The sequence below is a fragment of the Primulina huaijiensis genome, chromosome 2, assembly GCF_012295235.1.
Source record: "Primulina huaijiensis isolate GDHJ02 chromosome 2, ASM1229523v2, whole genome shotgun sequence".
Taxonomy (NCBI): Eukaryota; Viridiplantae; Streptophyta; class Magnoliopsida; order Lamiales; family Gesneriaceae; genus Primulina; species Primulina huaijiensis.
This window is the reverse complement of record NC_133307.1, coordinates 31,029,298-31,047,895: the sequence shown is the minus strand read 5'-3', so window position 1 is coordinate 31,047,895 and position 18,598 is coordinate 31,029,298. Positions and strand designations below refer to the sequence as shown.

Genomic DNA, 18,598 nt, shown 5'->3' with positions numbered 1-18,598 from the left:
TCCACTTCTGCTCAACAGGATTGACATGATTAAGCTTTGGTCACAAACACTTTTATATTCAAGTATATACATCGCTTTCTTTTTTCCTCAATGTGACGTGACCTGCCTTCCCCACCTTAAATTTCACAAATGAATCAAACACTTTACATATATAAACACACAGTAACTCGAATACACGTAAAGGTTTTGAATTTCTTATTCAAATCTAACAAATGTGTGAACAGAGATATTAAATACACAAATAAATTCCAACTTTCAACATAGAAACTACATACGAAAACTCAAGAGCAAATAATGTCACACTGACATCCAGATACTGTTTTAATTCCTAGAAAGAGAACGAGAACAAAATCCTTCTTTTTTGGCCTTACTCCACAAAATTTTCTATGTTTTTCCTCAGTAATGACAAGGTAGGCTAGTTTACATTGATAGGATATTATTTAATACAGACATTAAAATACATTCGCTTCAATCGCTAATAGCGCCAGTATCTTCATTGTAACAAAAATCACTATATACTTGAGGCTCTCCACCATCTAGAACACTTTCTGTTTCCATGGAATCTTGAGATCCCTCGTTATCACTGTCATTATTGTCCTCGAATATAACAGGTGTTACCATATCGATATTTTCTTCTCCATCATCAACAGTCTACAATAAAAAAAGTGCGAAGTTACTAAACTTCCGTGTATCCTAAAATTACAATGATTCAGCAAGTGTGCCTACCGATGCATAAAGAATGTCCAACCAACTTGAGAGTTGAAGAGCCTGATCATATATTGAGGTTCGGGATTCTATAATCTGCAAGCCCATTAACAAGTGCAATAAAGTTACTCAGAATCCAATGCTACAATCATGTTGAACTTAGATGACAAGTTACATCACTCATTTAATCATTTTCAAGTTTATTAACCTGTAAGAGATATGAGGTATTTGAGATCCATAAATTTACGGACTGAAACAAACATGCTACGCAAGTAGCATTCACACTTTCATATCAATTAAGATTTTTTTATGAAATTATTTTCGGACCTGATATAACGAGTTTAATGCTACCAGAGAAGATTCCTGGGAAATTATACTGGCAGCATGCAGAAGCAGTAAACTTTGGAGCCATGGAAGAGCACAAGCCAACACAGCACCCCTATCAAATTAGGTGCGCGAGAAAATATAATCCACAAATCAATGAGACTGTAATTATCAGTTAAAGAGTTTAATAGATACTTTTGTCTATAAGACATTTCATATATTAAAATTCAGTTCATACAAGTTATAGCCAGATGATGACATTCAGGAACAAATCAGGTATAGACATCCAAGGATTTGACAGACTCATTTTTGCATATAATAAAAATTTATTAAGCAATACTTTTTCACCAGGTTAATTCTTATTCTGCTCATTCTCAAGTTTCCATCTGATGCTGATTATGGATTTTCTTTGTTTTCCTTACCTCAACCCAACAATTGATAAGAGAGACCGTAGGAGCGTAATGACATCTGATGGATTCAACGGCGACAGCGAATTTGTAATTACCTGCAGCAGAATAATCCATTATAATCTATTACAGAAAAAGAGTGTTGTGCATGACTAAATAGTGTAAAGAAAAAACTATGAGAAACAAAGACTGCACTGAATGGAACCTTCTCATCCTGTCTTTTTAAGCAATCTATAAGAAGTACTCGATCATCAGCACGAAGTGCTTGCTTGAGTAAGATGTAAACTGAATCCACAGTAGGTGGCTTTGTGCGAGAAATATCTACAAAATCTTGATTAGTGGCTTCACCGTCTTCAGCCAACTTGAGGCTCGCGAGTTTTTCACCCATGGTTGGTTCACTCAAGTCATCCATCACCACCACACCATCTTTATCTCCAATAACTATTGCCACAAAAGAGAAGAGAAAGAAAGGAAATCATGAATGATTCTTCATGCCACAATTGATTCTATCCATAAGAACAAAAACCGATGCTCCGAAGTGCATTAACCAATTGCATACTCATGTAATTTTTTCAATGATACTGGTTGTACACGCACACGTTGAGACATAGAAAGAAAGTCAAAGGTGGTCAACTTCTTCCCTATATATCACAAGTCACAACTATGAGTATGTTATTAGAAAATTTTCACCTGCAACCACCGATGTCCTTTTACCTTTCAAATGGAGGAATTCTAAAAACCAAGAAGTTTCAGGTTTAAAATGGCCAAAACTCCTATATTTCGAATCAGACTAACATTGGCTCACAGTTCATTTCAAGACTAAGGAGTGAAATAACACTAAAATTTCTCTTTTTTGAGCCTATGGTAGAAAAGGGAATGCCAGAGCCTCTGCACAAATTTCCTTGAAAATAGACGGCAAAAGCTGAAAATTCAAGGTCTTTTCTCTCATAAATTAGTTGAATTATATGCAAAAAATTCTACATCTAAACTTTAAGCTTTCAAAAAGAATATTGCAATTGAAAAGCAAGAGCGAAATGTTTAGTATCCACGTAGCTATTGCATTTCTTTCTTTCGCGCGTTCCCAGGATAAGTTCGACCTCGTATTGTTAAATCACTGTGTTTAACACAGAAACGCAATTATAAACTACCCCAGATCCAACACAAAAACTTGGGTACAAGTTTTATTTTGATGCAGAAACAGAACCAGCGAATAACACATTACTATCTGTATAAAGAAATTGGAAAAATAAGGAAACTTGAATTAAAAGCATACCTTTAGAAGGAATAGCCTCAGAACCAACTCCATTTGCAGTAGCTGAGTCCTTCTCTCTAGATTTCCTTTTCGAAGATTTATCTTTTCTAGTCATTACTTTTCCTATTGAATTTTTTTAAAGAAACAATGTAAAATAACTTAAAAATTACAGAGGCTGAAAGAGAAAAGAGTTGAACCACCGTACCGAAGCACGAAAAGTGGTGGAGAGGAGTAGATGGCAGCCGACGACGTGATGGTGTCGCGAAACCCTTGCAGAACCCTAATGTATATGTTTTTCAGATTAAAAAGGCAAGTTAAGGCAACAATGATGTAGAGAAGAAGTGGCGGCCCAATATCAAAGTTTTAAAATAAGCACAATACAATAAAAAATAATAAATAAAATTGAACGTAAGGCTCTATTCCCTAATTTTTTTTTACTTAAATCAGTTTAATGGGTTTAATTGATTTAATCGATTTTTTAATACTTTTATTAAGACAGATAAATTATCTAAAATTTGAAAATATAAATAAAAATATGATTGACTTTAAAAATATAAATAAAATAGATACATTAGAATAAATATTTATGTATTAAATTAAGATAAAAATTACTTTGACCTTATTATATTTCGCATAAAAGTTTATACACCAAATTTTTTTTCCCTAAAATACATCTTCCTCACATTACCATTATTTTTTAAATGAAACAAGATACAGCATAATAAAAATTCATATATTGACTTTAAATAAATATTACCTGACCTTATTATATATTCACACAAAAATGATTGTATATAAACAAATATTTAATATCAAAATTTAATTATGTAAAAGCATGTGTGCAAGGGTTTACCAAGTATATATATGTGTGTGTGTGAAATGTGAATGAACACCAATTCATTACATTAGAAAAAGAAAGTTAAAAAAAAACATCAAATCTTGTTTGAGCACTGAAGGCGAGATATGGGGCAGATATCCAACTTCTCATAAGTTTTATTTTCCTTTATAATCAATAAAAATGTATAAACGAACATCATTTTAGACTAGCAAGTATAGAAAATATTGGAAGCTTTGATTAATAATTGGTAATTATTTTCAAATTAGTTTTTAGGCTATCTTTGTTGGCTAATACATGACCAACTTGCATAATAAGACCATCCATCCAAAACACAGCTTCCAAAAAAAGTAACAATCCCATACATACATTGTCAATATTCCAATTGGAACAAATTACAAACGTTTGCATTTGCACCTACAAAATTATGACGCAGTTCCCAAAGTATACGACAACTTCCAAGAAACACATGACTATAACCACAAACCCATATTAACACAAAATACAAGCACCAAAAAATATGATAAGAAATTTTCAAAAGAAAAAATTGATATAAGCTCGCATGCATGATGCATCACAAAAAAATAAAACAATCTAAAGCAATAAGTGGATTGTTTATATCCTCCTCCATCACAATATCCAACCCTTGCCTGCTTTGAATATCTTCTCCAACACCATGATTACCGCCAATCTTTTTACTAAAAGCATCCATTTTCGGGACAGAAACATTACGCTTGATTGCGAAAGCACGGTTTGGACTTGTGGTTGGAGGCCGAAAACTTTCCCTTTTCACACCATATGATAAAGAATCAGTGGCACTAGCCTTGGGGAAAATGGGGCCTTTGTACGAGTTTTCATCTGCCAACAAACTGTTGTTGTTTTCTCTGTTGAATTTTCGGCTCGGAGAAGGCGACCTGAGCCCTCTGTTCTGTTCTTTCCTAAAGCTCTTTTGCCGAACTAGAGTTGGTGAATTTTCACGAGCTCTTTTCTTAGGAGTTGAGCCGGCAAGGTTTTCTTGAACCGAAAGCTTGGTTCTTGTAACAAATGGTGAGAATTCTATCGAAGGGTCGATATTTTGGAGCGGAGTTCTCTTGGGATTTTCAAGATTTTGCTTCACCCCCATAATATGTGGACTCTCCTTGACACAAGACCACAAAAACTCATTCGAAAAAGACCGATCTTTCGCACCGATCAAAACCGAAGAAGAATTACAAGATGATGAAAATGATATTGATGAAGCCATCGTAGCACATGATTTGCTATTATCCGAATGAGAAAATTTAGAAGATTGTGATGGTATAATCACGGGCTTTAATTTTGTTGGTGGTGTTGTGTTACTTGGAATTGAAGAGTTGGGATGATCTTGGGAGATGACAAGCTTGTCATGAACATGGCTGCAGCTACAATCTTCCTTGAATTTCTTCCTTCTCGTACATTTGCTAATGCAAGAACCCATTTTTTTGGATTTGGAAATCTTGATGCTGACCAAAAAAGTAGTTATTGTTATATATTATGTCAGACAGAAAATGTTTAAAGAAATGGAAAGAAATATTATCAAGGGGTCTTTTACTTTGTGTGTTGCTTTTTTCGGATTTTGAAATTTGTTGCCGGACTATTAACCCGTTGGGTTAACGTTACATGGGCAAATCAATCATGTTTTTTTTACTTTTTTTTGCATACTGCACTATCATTTGTCGACCTTTTTTTTTCCTTGTTCCGTAAGTTTGTTTGTTAAATTCTGATTTCTTGTGGTTTTTGTCACTTCTTGAACAAGGGACACGATCGTAATGAAGTTTGATTTGAACTACTTTAGATAGCATAACCATTTAATGGTTCATATATATTGTAAGTCGATAAGCTAAATTTTATAAATTTTTCAATCTCTTATTCAATTGTAATCGAATAGTTTTTATATACGGAATATAGAATTTTTGGTTTTATATTATATTTTTTTCGATTTTGATCTTTTATATTGTCAAATTTCAGTTTTAGTTCTTTTTTTTAGTTGTTGTTTTAGTTTTAGTATTTTTTCGACATAGTTTTAAAGTGATACCGACATTGCTCTGATTGTGCCACATTAGCACTCCAATAAAAATAAACAGACGAAAATTGTTAAAAATTGAAGTATACAAAACTAAGATTTGATTAACAAATAGAGAGCCAAAATCATAAAGAATAAATTTTATTATTATTATTTTCTTTATACATGTAGAAAAGGTAATTGGTTGCCTTTGAGAATAATTTTTTAGCCTTTTATATTAATCTCTCTGGTAAGGAAAAAGTTGATATATTTTCCTTCATTAGCTATATAAAATCTAAATTCTTTTTTATTATTTAAAATGAGAACGTAGACATTTTGTCTAAAATGGCTGTGATATAAAGTTATGGGCTCCTGATTTAGAGCAAAGTGCTACGCCACCATTAAAAAATTAATTATTTCCTGCTACTTGGCGTCCAATTTCAAATAAACTAAACGTATTTCAATTAGACCTAGCACAAGTGAATGTTGTTATCAATCAAATTAATTAATCATGTTATATTTTAATTGTTTAATATTTTGTTTTATATAAACATTTTCATAAAAATAAATTGTTATAAAATGCCTTGAAAAAAATTAAGTGCCCATAGGTTTGTGATTTTTAAAACGCAATTTTTCAAAAATTATATTTGAACGTATCCAATCGTATTAATCACGTAGCATAAACAGTATGATCGTATTATTAATTAATTAATTATTTCAGACCAATCATTATTGGATATCAATAAAAAGGAAATATTTATTAATAAAATTAATCTTTTTACTGGATTTGAATAGTGTGCTTAGATCGATTTACCTATGAATATGATAAAATAATAGTATTTCCAAATATCAGAATTGAAAATAACTAGATTATTATTAAAGTAATGTATATTTTAGAAGATCAGAAAATTAAAATATTGACATGATAAAAATTTAATATTCAAAATTTGGAAATCTGCATGATCAATTAGACAAAATAATATAGACTAAGAAGAAAAGTATAGAGAAGATATTTTGAGGAATAAAATTGTTCATACAAAAAAAAACATCCAAAGAACTCACCAACATTGATATGTGGAGTTGAAATTTGCTCGATTGACTAAATCTCACCAATATCAAGAGGGCTGTAGGATGTATGTCGTTGTGACACAGTGTTGACAGTGTAGTGAATGGAACTTGCTCTGGCATTGGATACTGTGAGTCTTCGATTCATAAAGGTGGTGTTGAGGATTTTTTGGTAAACATTAGAGAACACGTGATGGTAAGAAGTTCAATCCTTATGTTCTTGTATTTGTGGTCGAAGCTGAGGACGACTTCCTGTTCTGCTGGATTGGTCCGTGGAGTTGCAACTCCCAAGTGGCTCAGAACAACCTTTCAACAGGTCTTATGGTCCGGATAATTGGTGTTCATGGATAAGCTAGTTGCTCTTTCATGATTTGACGAATGTGATGGGTTGTTTGGAGATGCAATTCCCGACACTGGTTTTGTGAATTTATAACATGGAACATCCTTTATGGTTATATTCTTGATGGTGATCTTGCAACCTCTTTATGGTGGAATATGCGTCTGGGGATAGCAACTGAAACTGCTGAAGTGCTTGGCTCAATGCATTCTAGTGACATTATTCATGAAACTGTCGACAGCCATTGCATATGACGAGATCATAGTTTTACTGTCGAAGTGCTTGTTATTGCATCAATCAACACTGTAGATAATTCTTGGTTCAAATTAACATAGCTGGATGTGTCAATTCGAACTCCGAGAACATCAACTTTGGTCAGTGGATACAGTTTTGGAGTCATCCTGCAGAACTTCTGACTGAGATGAGATGAATGTGGTGAGGCTATCGTTTGCCAATTAATTGTAAGGATGAGCACCCAACAGAGGTTGATAAGCTAGCAGAAAAATGCACGACAGAATCGATGGTGGAGAGGCCTACTATGAAATGGCACCGGAATCCATTATGAGCAGGAGGATCTCGGTCCAAACTCGAGAATATAGACAACTGCTTGTAAATGACAAATTAGAATCTTAAAGGTACTATGTATTGAATATGTTCATCAATCTCAGGCGCTTATTCAAATAAGCAAGTTAATTTTATTCATTCTCAGAGTTAGAAGTTTGGAATTGCAGAAGCTAGTTCCTAAAATTACAACGTTTATCAATCACTTGCATTGTCATTATACCTTCAATTTACACTAGGTACACAAACTAGAAAATGCCTTCCAACCAATTTCCAGAAATATATGTTAACCTACCTAGTCTATTGGTACACTAAACTTTTCCACCTTCAGATGGGAGTATCCCATCAGTTTCCTCAGTTTTCAAAGATTTGGTTGCAGAATTTGTCCCCCTCGATGGAGCTGAAGATGGAGATGGCAGCTTCTTAGGCAGCATTTGCCCCCAAATGTGTGCATTAGACAATCTCGATGCTTCTGTGACAAGAATGAGAGCCAGAAAACTCAGGAGTATGCACTTGCTCCTCCAAGATACTGACATGATGAATGCTCCAAAAATTCTTCAGAGCCTCTTTTATTTCTCTGAGGATGCTTTCTTAGGCAGGTTGTGGCAGCAGACATGAAATCTTACAAGTGCTGCCAACTTGTTTGTTTAAGGAAAGGTGAGACAGTTGGGAGACACAGGCAATATAATATATAACTCAAAGATTCTTGCAGCTCCTTGTTTGTTGCTTTTGTCATCTTACCTAACCAGTAAAATAAAAACTATGGTGTTTCCTTAGTTAATAATGCAACATGAAGAATGATCTCACTGCATTAGACCCCGACAAGAGTTCGATTTTATCCTCCTTATAAGCTTGGAATAGTTTAGGTGGACATTCTTTTTATGTCCAAGGGCAGACTTATGTCAACTATCTAGCAACTCTCCCTTCACATCTCGCTTTGTCGTTTGTTGATAAGCGGATCTGAGAATAAACCGAAGGTTATCTTAATGTTTTTCAGTCGAAATTTTGTATAGAAGTTACATAAGAAACTTGGTGATTTTGTTGTTTATCGAGTCCGATGTCTGCTGCTATGTAATAGAATTGGATTCATTGTGATGTTGGTGGAGGTTGCAATTGTATTACCCATTTGTTTTTTACACAAAAAAACGAACCTGAAAAGTTAGATAGAACCCTCCCATTGAAGGAATATTCCAACCATTTTGATTAAAGTGCAAACCTCACTTAGTAATTTAGAAAGATAATTTGTAAACTTGATATTGTTTCTTTTTCTTTTCTTTTTTGGATAAATCAACCACATGCATATGCAACAACCAAGATTGGTACACCCAAGACAATAATCGTGCCTCATTTTTATTACTTCCATAAAAAAATAGACCTAGAAGATATAAATACATCACTTGTGATTCTTGAAATTCAATCATGCCAACATGAGGGAGGAAAGGCTTTATGATAATAGTTGTAGCCATTGGATTAGGGGACAACCCACAGTTCAAAAGGTTGAAGCTTCACACTTTTTGTCCATTCCTTGTATCAGCATGATCAAAGTTTCGATAAAGAAAAATAAAAATTAAAGATAATTAATGCCAGTAGTGGTGTAGCAAGAGCAACTCCTCATTTACCCTATGGCCCAATAATTGATGAAACTAAAGTTTGATTTCATAATGATCCACACTATGGTTTTTATCCAAATTATTTTAGAATGGCAAATTAGAGAAAATTTTAATTGGTAACTATTTTATTCTCTACATGTCAACAAGAAATTGGGACTTCGAAATTTTGGAAGTAGAAATATTATTACTATAACAATATGGAAATAATAAATCTTCCTGAATATTATTCGATTGTATTAAAAGACATGAAATGGAACCGAAATATTGGGAAGCTGGGACAGATTGGTTGAGATTAGAATGTGTAATTAGTAATTTAATCATTCGATTAAAAGAGGCTTTTCTAGGCAACGAGGAGTTGGACATAGGTGGAGTATTGCACCTTTTCCCCTCAAAGTTTAATAATAATCAGAGAATCTGAAATTATTAATTCATTATTTGATTTCGTATTCATTTCACTTGTGTCATTACATAAAGTCTATTGCTATTTATTAAGTTTCTAAAATTTTCTACCCCTAGCCTGATCCATTTAGTTGAACATAAATTAATTAAAAAAAAATTGTACGGATGGATCAAAAGTCGTTAGTATATATTATTATTAAATAAAGAATGGATAGAAATGGGCCTCGTTGGGATGGGCCATAAAGACAAGTTTGGCCTCTAGAGGCTGGCCCAAGAATTCAACTTGGACACGTCACGCGTCCTTTCTCCACATGCGTAAATGGACTTGTGCCATTGGTTGGTTGTGGATTTTGTGGGCCCACAAAACCCCGAAAACAATGTTTCCACTTGAAAATTTTCATGTGTTTGCTTCTTGTCCACATACACGTATTCTTCTTCCCTTTCTCTCGATTTACGTACGTATTCACGGTGAGATGAGGATAGTGGTGCTGGAGAATTAGCAGTGGGCTTTCAAGAAGGAATGCGGCCGTTGTAAGAGGATGAGTAATGTGTTATGCATTCTATGGCCAGTTGTACTGTTGCAGCTCAGCTTTGTTACCGAGGATTTTCTCAAAGAAAACTCAAGAATTCAGTCACTGCTACAGTTCTGCCTCACGTGTTGAGTGATCCAAGACCATCTTACAATGCCCTTGTTTTCCAGGTTATTTTCCTTGGTCTGGCTGTTTCTTTGTTTTGGGATTTGAAAATGTGTTTTAATCTTCAAAAATTGTGCTGCTGGTAGCTTTGTGAATTCAAGAAATCTGAAGTGAATCACGTTGAACTCTAAATAAACTACCACTCATAAAATTGTAACAACAGTGTGTTTAAAATGCTGTATAAATGGGATGGAGGTTTCTATTTTACATCTCTAAAAATTTTGGTTGTCTGAGCGTTTCTTGGTGTACGTTTCTTGACAGGCAGCAAGGCTTCTAGGTCCGCCGGCAAGATTTGAAGCATCAAAGCTAGAAGTTTTACTTATGGGAGAAGTTGTCACACCAACTACTATTGTGCCAAGAACTTACACCCTTTCACACTGCGATTTTACGGCAAATTTAACGCTAACAATTTCGAACATTATCCACCGTGACAAGGTAACATGGCCTTTTATACCATAGTGGTCCGGTTTGACCCATCAATGAGTATTATTTCTATGTAGAATCAATTGTTTTCGCTGTTAATGTAGCTAAAAGGGTGGTATAGTAAAGATGATGTTGTAGCTGAGTGGACAGAAGTGAATCGCAATTTGTTCTTGAATGTCCACTGTCATGTGAGTGGGCCAAATTCTTTATCTGAAATGGCTGCAGAGTTCAGATACCACATATTTTCCAAAGAATTGCCATTGGTAAGTTCATGGATTTCATTTCTGCTTTCCAAGATCAGTGACACAGACAAAGTAGCATTGTAAAGGGTCCAATTCGACAAAATATCCAGGTTCTTGAGGCTGTGCTCTATGGAGATGCAGATCTCTTCAGAAATCATCAAGAATTGATGGATGCTGTGGTTAGAGTATACTTTCATTCGAGCTCGTTGAAGTACAATCGTATGGAATGTTGGGGACCCCTCCGGGATGCAGTTCTGGTAAGTGCACGTAGTCACATACCTGGCCATTGCAAACACACTAGTGGTACATACAATGGATTCTGCGTAGACTACTTAACAATTCTATTATACCCGATTGACACTTACCATTTGCTGTCGAATATGATGATTTGTCAGGGCAAAGGAGTGGAGAAGATAAATGGATTTGTATCTGCGAGCAAGGAAAATTCTGATATTCCAAAATCAATCTTTCGAGCTATATTTGCCTTGCTGCTACAGTTCATGAATACATGATAAGTGAAGCTCCCCACCTGCCACTTCTGAAACTTCTCGACACACGGTTGGTTGGAAAATTGGAATTCAAAATGAGTCTCTATTTTACGAGGAATCATTTCCAGTTGTCATTTGACTTCTTTATATGCATGGAAGCATGAAATATTGATCGACGATTCTTGTACACGTAACTTTTCAATTCAATGCACAAATTGGTGCATCAGCTGCGGTGTTCTTCCTCAATTGGTTGCATTTCACTGGAGAGTTACATGCAAATATGAAATACCTAGCGTAACACGTTTGTAGAAGTTGACAAACTACAGAATTACTTGTCATTTTTCTTGCCGAGTTGGCATCCTGCTCATAATTTTAGTCGCGAACTTTGACAAGATGTCTGCTTTTATGGTAATACCAGATGAAGATGTCTGAAAGCAATACCAGTCTCACATCGTGCTGCCGATTATGTGCAAGTAGCTTATGAAGCGGTCTGTTACAATAATTTGAATCAATCATTCTCGTGAAACAAGAGCGAACACAAAATGGGAATATTGTCGAGGTTAGCCTACAAGAGAAGAACAAGCCGAAAGGAACTCTTCTCAAATCTACGTAAGGAAATTGTCAGAAAATTCTAACACGTGCTAGAATGCACCCGAATATACCAATTGTGATAGAACAATGGACTGTCACACATATGTAANATATCCGAAAGTGCAATGCGGTTCAAGAAAGAAACAAATCAATATACATCAACAGACTCTTGAACCAAATCAATATACATCAACAGACTCGGCACTGAAAGTGTTTCATCTCGACTACAAATTATCCAGATATACAAAAGCTACTACATTTTCAAGTCAATAATAGTGTGACAGCAAGAGGTCCATATTTATTCAATACTCTCAATGATGTATTAAAAAAAATATCAATTAAAACTTTATACCGATCCAGCAATTTCTCTCCAGCTCAGAATGAGCGATTAGATTTAGGTGATGCTGACTTGGATTTAGCAAAATCCACCAGGTCCTTGAAAAGGGCATCATCGGATTTTTCTTGCTTGGTGGGTACAGGTGAGTTAAGGGAGAGACTCTGCGTATTCCCCATTAGGCTATCATAAGAAGAACCAGATCCACCACTGCTCGAAACAGAACGACCACCACCTTGATTGAAAAATTGTTGCCTCTGGTTATACCTAGAAGGTGGGGGTGGAAGGTTTCCAGATGGAACATCCCAAGGAGCCGGTGGCAAATGGTCAGCAGATTTGCTCGTCGGAGCGGGTTCATCGTATGTTGGTTTTGGAGCAAACATCGATGCTGTGGGATTTATGAACTCGTCGGAAGGTGAGGAAGATAGCTCCGGCTTCGGACTATGATGCACAGTTTTGCCTTGGTTGCTTGATTGAGCAGGAATAGGAGAACTTGAAGATCCAGTTGTTCTTGAGGAATTTTGTGACTCGTAAACATCTCCACTGAGATAGTCGACCAAGCCAGAATCTGCACCGGTTGGTTTTGAGGAGGGTGGAGGAGGGAGAATGGGGCTGATCTGCACAGGTTCGTTCTTGGCAACTGCTGACTTTCGTCTTAACCCTTGGGATGTATCCCTTGATGATCTACAATTATGTAAAATACTTTAACATGCTCATTAAAGACAGTATTCCGACAAAAAGAAAGAACGGCAATGAAAATGAACCAGAAAATTATTCCCATCGTCTACCATGAAAATGAGCTGAATTGGCAGTTCCTTCCTGCTGGACTAGTTTTAACATCTCAGAAGAGCCCAAAAAAAATTTTTGGCAAGAAGAATCACACTCGCACCATTTCCGTTAAATATCAGAATAGAACATTGGACAAAACAAAGTAGCTATATGAAGAGTACCTATGCGCTAACTGAGTAAAATTATCTTCAGCTTCGTCATCCTCGTGATTCACATTCAAAAGAGGTGCAACAGGAGGCTCTCTATTTTCCACTGAAACAGCAGGTTTTCCATGGGCAATATCATCGTGTCGGCTAAGAACTCGCTGCAAATCATCGTTTAAGGCCAACCCTTTGCATAGAAGATCCTCATCTCTGCAAAAGGCAGTTGCAAATACTAACCAATAGTCTTACAATGGAAGGACTTGAAAAGATAATAAAAGTTATATATAAGCTTACGAGGTATTATTCACAAGAGCCATGACTCGTTTTTGGTACGAACGGCACTGCTCAACCAAGTCAACAATAACCTCGTCCTTGATACCCTATAATAAGACTCCAAAAAAATTCAAGTACAAGTGGTTCACAATTTTCGGCATTCCTTCTATGCTTTTATAAGAAATACTAGGAATTTATTACGCTTAAATCAAAATCAGGGGCCATCTAGCTTAACAAACAGATCAGGAGTCAAATAATAAACTAGACATTCACAAACATAACTGCTAAGTAACGTCATTGATAGCATTTGACAGGTCGCAAAAATAATAAAGCGATGAAATATAACATTTCAGTTTTCTACCGCAGTAATTGCAAAGAGGTTTCAAATTTAAACCGCATTAAATCGCAGAGTGTAACATAGAATTACACAGACCAAGAATTTACACTAGGGCGGAGCAGGAGCAGGACCAATGGGTCGGCTGTCAAAAACATTTAAAGGCATTATTTTGAGCAAAAAATAGGTACTGTTACATTACATCTTATATGAATGCTGTTAACTAGAACTGAGGAGAGAGACGCCTTATCCCCATGCCAAGAAACACAGAAAGAATAACGAAGGATTGTCACCATTAGTAATTTACTTGTAAAAGAGCAACATGTGACAACCAATAAAATAAGGAAAAAGCTCAATTCTAAAGAAAGCAGATGAAATAAAACAAGCGGTTCAACCTGAGGATTTTTTGGATCCAGGGCACCCAGCATTTCCATTAGAACATCTGCAAGTCCCTCAGCATTTAGAATTTCTGGCAAGCTATTTTTCAAAAGGAATATACGAAATTCAAAAGTTAGAATTTCTGCGAACGAAAGAAACTCGGGAATTAAAATGACAAAAAAAACAGTATGTCTTAAAATGTTCTTCTCAAATCTGGTAAGTTAGATCCTCCTCTCAGTCAGACTTGTATATTTTACTTATTTTTTTGGCTATTTTAAGCATGTAACAAATGTTCCAACAGAAGCAAATGCAGGAAAAATATAAATATAGTAGACATAGTGATATGATGAACTAAATTGTTAGAAAGTAACATGACGGTCCACTAACAGTATGCTAAGTTACAGATGAGGATCGAGCGAAAATGGCGTTCATAGAACATATATCCTTTAAGAATCTGTTCCTATTATCAAGAGCTTAAACGGCAGAACTGCAAAGTCCACTCTGCATACAGAATGAGCCAACAATGATATTCATGGGAGGAGGCAGCTCGAAAGAAGCGAGAAGGGGTCCATTGACCTCTGTCGATTGTGTTGTACCTTGTGCTTGGGAAAATAATATTTGATCCCATCAAATTCCAGCAAACCAATAGATTAGATCACTGCTTTCAAAATGATTCAAGATTGAACACACACCCACCCCCCCCCCCCCCCCCCCCCCCACCCCCCAACCTCCCCAAAAGACGAAGGGGTCCTACCTCCACTATTGCCATCCAAAATAAAGATTTTAGCAGAAGGATACAACAAATAAATGAAAACATACCTGAGTCCAGAAGCATCAGACTCGAGCGAGGCTTGAACAACAGCTTCTTCATAAACAGTAGGATGAACTACTGGATGGGTTTGTGGCGGAGTGAACAATGGCACACTATTCTCCCCTCGAGGTGGAAATTCTACTCCAGCAGACTGCAATTTCAATATGCAAGTGACCCGATCAGTTATGACTAAAAAAATTCCAATAAAGTGCAAAATCCTCCGTCTGGCCTCCACAACTCACCAGAGAGAAAAAAGTTAACCCCACTCTCACTAGAATATTGTACCTAAAAGTTGCCCGGCTCACTTCTTTATTCCTATCTTCTCCAACTCAGTTTCAAAGAACCAATTAGCCTGGTCAAAGGCTAGTCATCAATCTAACTGTTTGATTCTGCAGTCTACCCGAGATTTCATGATTACGTATGTGTTCTATTGATTAATCAAATGAATTTGAGCTCGTTCAACATTCAAAAGGCTGGGATTGACGGCCAAATTTAAGTTTACCTGGCAGCTAACAAAGGCTCTAACATAAAAGGAAATGGAAAGGCAAACAAAAGCAGATAACAAGATCAAAGCTTAACTAAGAGTTCGTAAGTGCATAAAATAGAATATTGGGAGGAAAAAGTTGAATGAAAGAATGAACTCGTTCATTCTAATTCCAGCAGCTGAATACTAGTGATGGAGAGAAGTAACTGCATCTCCGCAGTGGTTTTATTTTTTGACAAAGTCCTAAGGCAATAATTGCAACAATGTAAGTGTTTCTATCAGATAATTTAAAGCTATATATCAAACAGCTTCGAACGAGTATCGATTTTATTCAAGCTCGGGGATAGATTTCAGCGAGACTACCATCATATAGTTTAAAATCAACTTACTTTATGCAACAAAGAAAAGAGATAAACAAAAACAAATCACCTTCAGTTCATTGTAAGCAGCATAATACTGGGGAAACCTTCCCCTAGGTCCCTCCAAAGCTTCCTGCCAAGTATCTATCAACACTAAAATCTTCTCCCTCACATTTAAATCAGGCTGCAATACACATGAAAAGGCAGATGAATAGATATGCAGAGATTAAAATAACTAAAAAAGAAAGAGAAACATAGGAGACATCTATATCACCTTTTTCTTTACAATTTTGACCATCTCATGTAAAATATCCCGTTCAACTATCTGCTGAAAAACGTTCTCCCCGCAATTTTTGCTAAGAGTCTCTAGCACCTAATCATAAATTGATACATATGAACAGCTTTTCTAGGATACCATCATATATAGCCACAATTACATGCAACAATACAGAAACACATGCAAAACATATGCAACTAAGATGATAAAAGATACAGGTCATATTTTGAACATCAAGCAAAGAGCATGTGATTGAATGGTGTGATTGTTATTCCAGTAATTACAAGTTTCTTCTGTTCACAGCTTCCATTACAACCGATACTGGAGAGACTGACTTTGTAGTTCAGAATTCTGCCATCTTATCCAGATATTTAATGCCTTGGTCACAGGGCAAAGTTTATGGACTTAATGGAAATTAGGACCAAGAAGAATTCAGAGGTAACTCAAGGTCCCTGACTCTGAGTGCGATTTTCTATAATTATGAACCAGATATTGGATCTAATTTTTCTAAATTTAGATTATGTCCAATAAAAAGCATGATGCGAAATGTTGTTTATACCCGCACTCAGACCCAACAATCAAATGAAGTAGGACAGTAAAGTTTTAGATTAACATAAGCATAGTCTTTGATCTACAAGAAAAATAAACAAAAAGAAATGATACAATTTGGAATCAACAAACAATCCGAAGGTATGCAGTAAGGCTGATATGAGTTTTTCTTACGGCAGTCACATATATGTTTAGTTACAACTTACAAACGTAAAGTTGCAAGTTAGCAGAAGAGGTAAACAGAATTGAATCCATAACTTTTTGTCAAGCTAGTCAAGTTAGAATATTCAAAAGTTTGTATAAGCACATTCCAGAACAAAGAAGATAGCAGAATAAATACTTACAAAGAGCGCAAGGAGCTGTATTTTAGGGCTTTTATTCCCCAACCTTTTCTTTAGTATCTTCAGTGCATCCTTCGCTTGACTGCAATTAGAATACAAAAAGTGAGATTATTACCACGTACACTATAAGAAGCAACAACATATAAAAGAGGAAAAAACAAAAAAAAAGGCAGAAAAAGAATCAAGGATTAGAAGATATAACAGATGTAAAAATATGAACACAAGCACTCGGGAGGGTAAAAGATAACACACCTGGGATCCATATTTATCATGTCACACAGCTCTATGTTAATAGCCCAGTCCGGACCAATCAGCAAATCACTGGTGGCCCTCTCAGCAATAGCTGCCGCGTTAGCCATATTTGCCTATTTTTAAACAATCAATTCACTTTCGTAAGAGAAAGACGTAAAAAACAAATCATCAATTTAAAAACAATCACACTGATTAACATCAGGTTTGCACTTATCTGCACAAAAAGAAGCTTATTCTGTCCGGAGAAGAGGGCATAAGACCCGTCTCCTTACAGTAACATGAGACAATATCAACAAACTCAGATCACAACTGTGTGATTGATTTGAATAGTATACTTTAGATAATTGGGAAAATGAAAACACAAAGTCAACTCGGACAAGCATATAAACAAGACCATTTTGGCGTTCGTCTGTATCACGATTAACATCACATTATGAGGTGCAAAAAAAGTACCACAATATAAATAAATATCCAAACAGAAACACCACAAGTTCTAAACAACAAACCAAAAGGGAAAAACTCTAAATCCACGAGTAAATTAGGGGAAAAAAACAAGATCAATCGACGTAGAGTTCGTACACATGAGTAACTCTGAAAGAATAATTCAAGAAATCAGACCAACATCTAACCAAAAAGGCGGAAACCAGAGTCCAACATCATCCGCCAGTACATAATTAAAACAAAATCAACAGAAAAGAACAAAAGATCGAGCCTTTCTGGAAACACAAAAACCCAATTCGAAATACAACCACAAAGATCAAGAATCGTGAGAATCAAAAGGAGCATATAATCAGGATCTTGAGAAGATTACCCCTCAGAAACCCTCGAGTCTGGTTCAGTTCACAGGGAGAGAGGAAGAAATCTGAATTCTAAATCCTGTATCACCAATTTCGCATGTGCGGTGAGATATTAGGAGAAATAATTGAAAAGATTTCTTGATAAACAAATTTTGTGAGAGTTTTGGTTCGAGGATGTTTGTGTCAAATTTCCAACCTTCTGAGCATTTTAACTGCGCCGAAACAAAGAAAAGTGTGAAATTTTGATCAAGGCCGCGTTTGGTTCGTTGTGAAAGTGGCCATATACCATTCCAAAATAAATTCAATAACCTTAAATGGAAATACAAGAAAAATGTTTTCTTTTAAAAAACTTACATAATAAATATTATTTAAATGAAAATAAAAATGCAATATTTATAAGGTCAGACTCAAAATTCATGATAACATATAGGATTTGGTCAGTGTTTTAAAAGACCTCGTGTAGTACCGTCTAGATTATAGATGATCGCTCGTCGTCCCGAATTTTACAAAAAAACATCTCTTG

General features: G+C 35.6%; 4 protein-coding genes across 5 annotated transcripts; 1 reads left to right on the top strand and 3 right to left on the bottom strand.

The window, feature by feature from the left end:
• Positions 1–227: 227 nt before the first annotated feature.
• LOC140971614 (U3 small nucleolar RNA-associated protein 5-like) lies at positions 228–3,027 on the bottom strand. Its single transcript, XM_073433965.1, has 7 exons — positions 2,894–3,027; positions 2,710–2,811; positions 1,642–1,877; positions 1,452–1,534; positions 1,033–1,144; positions 727–801; positions 228–651 (listed from the first exon to the last, which is right to left on the bottom strand). The coding sequence occupies exons 2-7, from the start codon at positions 2,801–2,803 to the stop codon at positions 469–471; spliced, it is 783 nt and encodes a 260-aa protein (XP_073290066.1). The 5' UTR covers positions 2,804–2,811; positions 2,894–3,027; the 3' UTR covers positions 228–468.
• A 1,070-nt stretch (positions 3,028–4,097) lies between these two features.
• On the bottom strand, positions 4,098–4,979 carry LOC140958405 (uncharacterized). The gene has a single exon (XM_073415843.1). The coding sequence runs from the start codon at positions 4,977–4,979 to the stop codon at positions 4,098–4,100; it is 882 nt and encodes a 293-aa protein (XP_073271944.1).
• A 4,938-nt stretch (positions 4,980–9,917) lies between these two features.
• Positions 9,918–11,990, top strand: LOC140971613 (magnesium dechelatase SGRL, chloroplastic-like). The gene is made up of 5 exons (XM_073433964.1): positions 9,918–10,215; positions 10,472–10,645; positions 10,738–10,896; positions 10,986–11,132; positions 11,271–11,990. Exons 1-5 carry the CDS (start codon positions 10,069–10,071, stop codon positions 11,385–11,387), a joined length of 744 nt encoding a protein of 247 aa, XP_073290065.1. The 5' UTR covers positions 9,918–10,068; the 3' UTR covers positions 11,388–11,990.
• Positions 11,991–12,123: 133 nt separating this feature from the next.
• Positions 12,124–18,303, bottom strand: LOC140971612 (TOM1-like protein 3). Of its 2 annotated transcripts, none has more exons than XM_073433962.1 (10): positions 18,090–18,303; positions 17,279–17,418; positions 17,030–17,108; positions 16,134–16,232; positions 15,930–16,043; positions 15,025–15,167; positions 14,223–14,304; positions 13,515–13,600; positions 13,239–13,430; positions 12,124–12,972 (listed from the first exon to the last, which is right to left on the bottom strand). In XM_073433962.1, the coding sequence occupies exons 2-10, from the start codon at positions 17,383–17,385 to the stop codon at positions 12,330–12,332; spliced, it is 1,545 nt and encodes a 514-aa protein (XP_073290063.1). In that variant the 5' UTR covers positions 17,386–17,418; positions 18,090–18,303; the 3' UTR covers positions 12,124–12,329. The 2 variants fall into 2 exon arrangements, with proteins under 2 accessions (XP_073290063.1, XP_073290064.1); XM_073433963.1 differs by having other exon boundaries at positions 17,279–17,391.
• Positions 18,304–18,598: the final 295 nt, after the last annotated feature.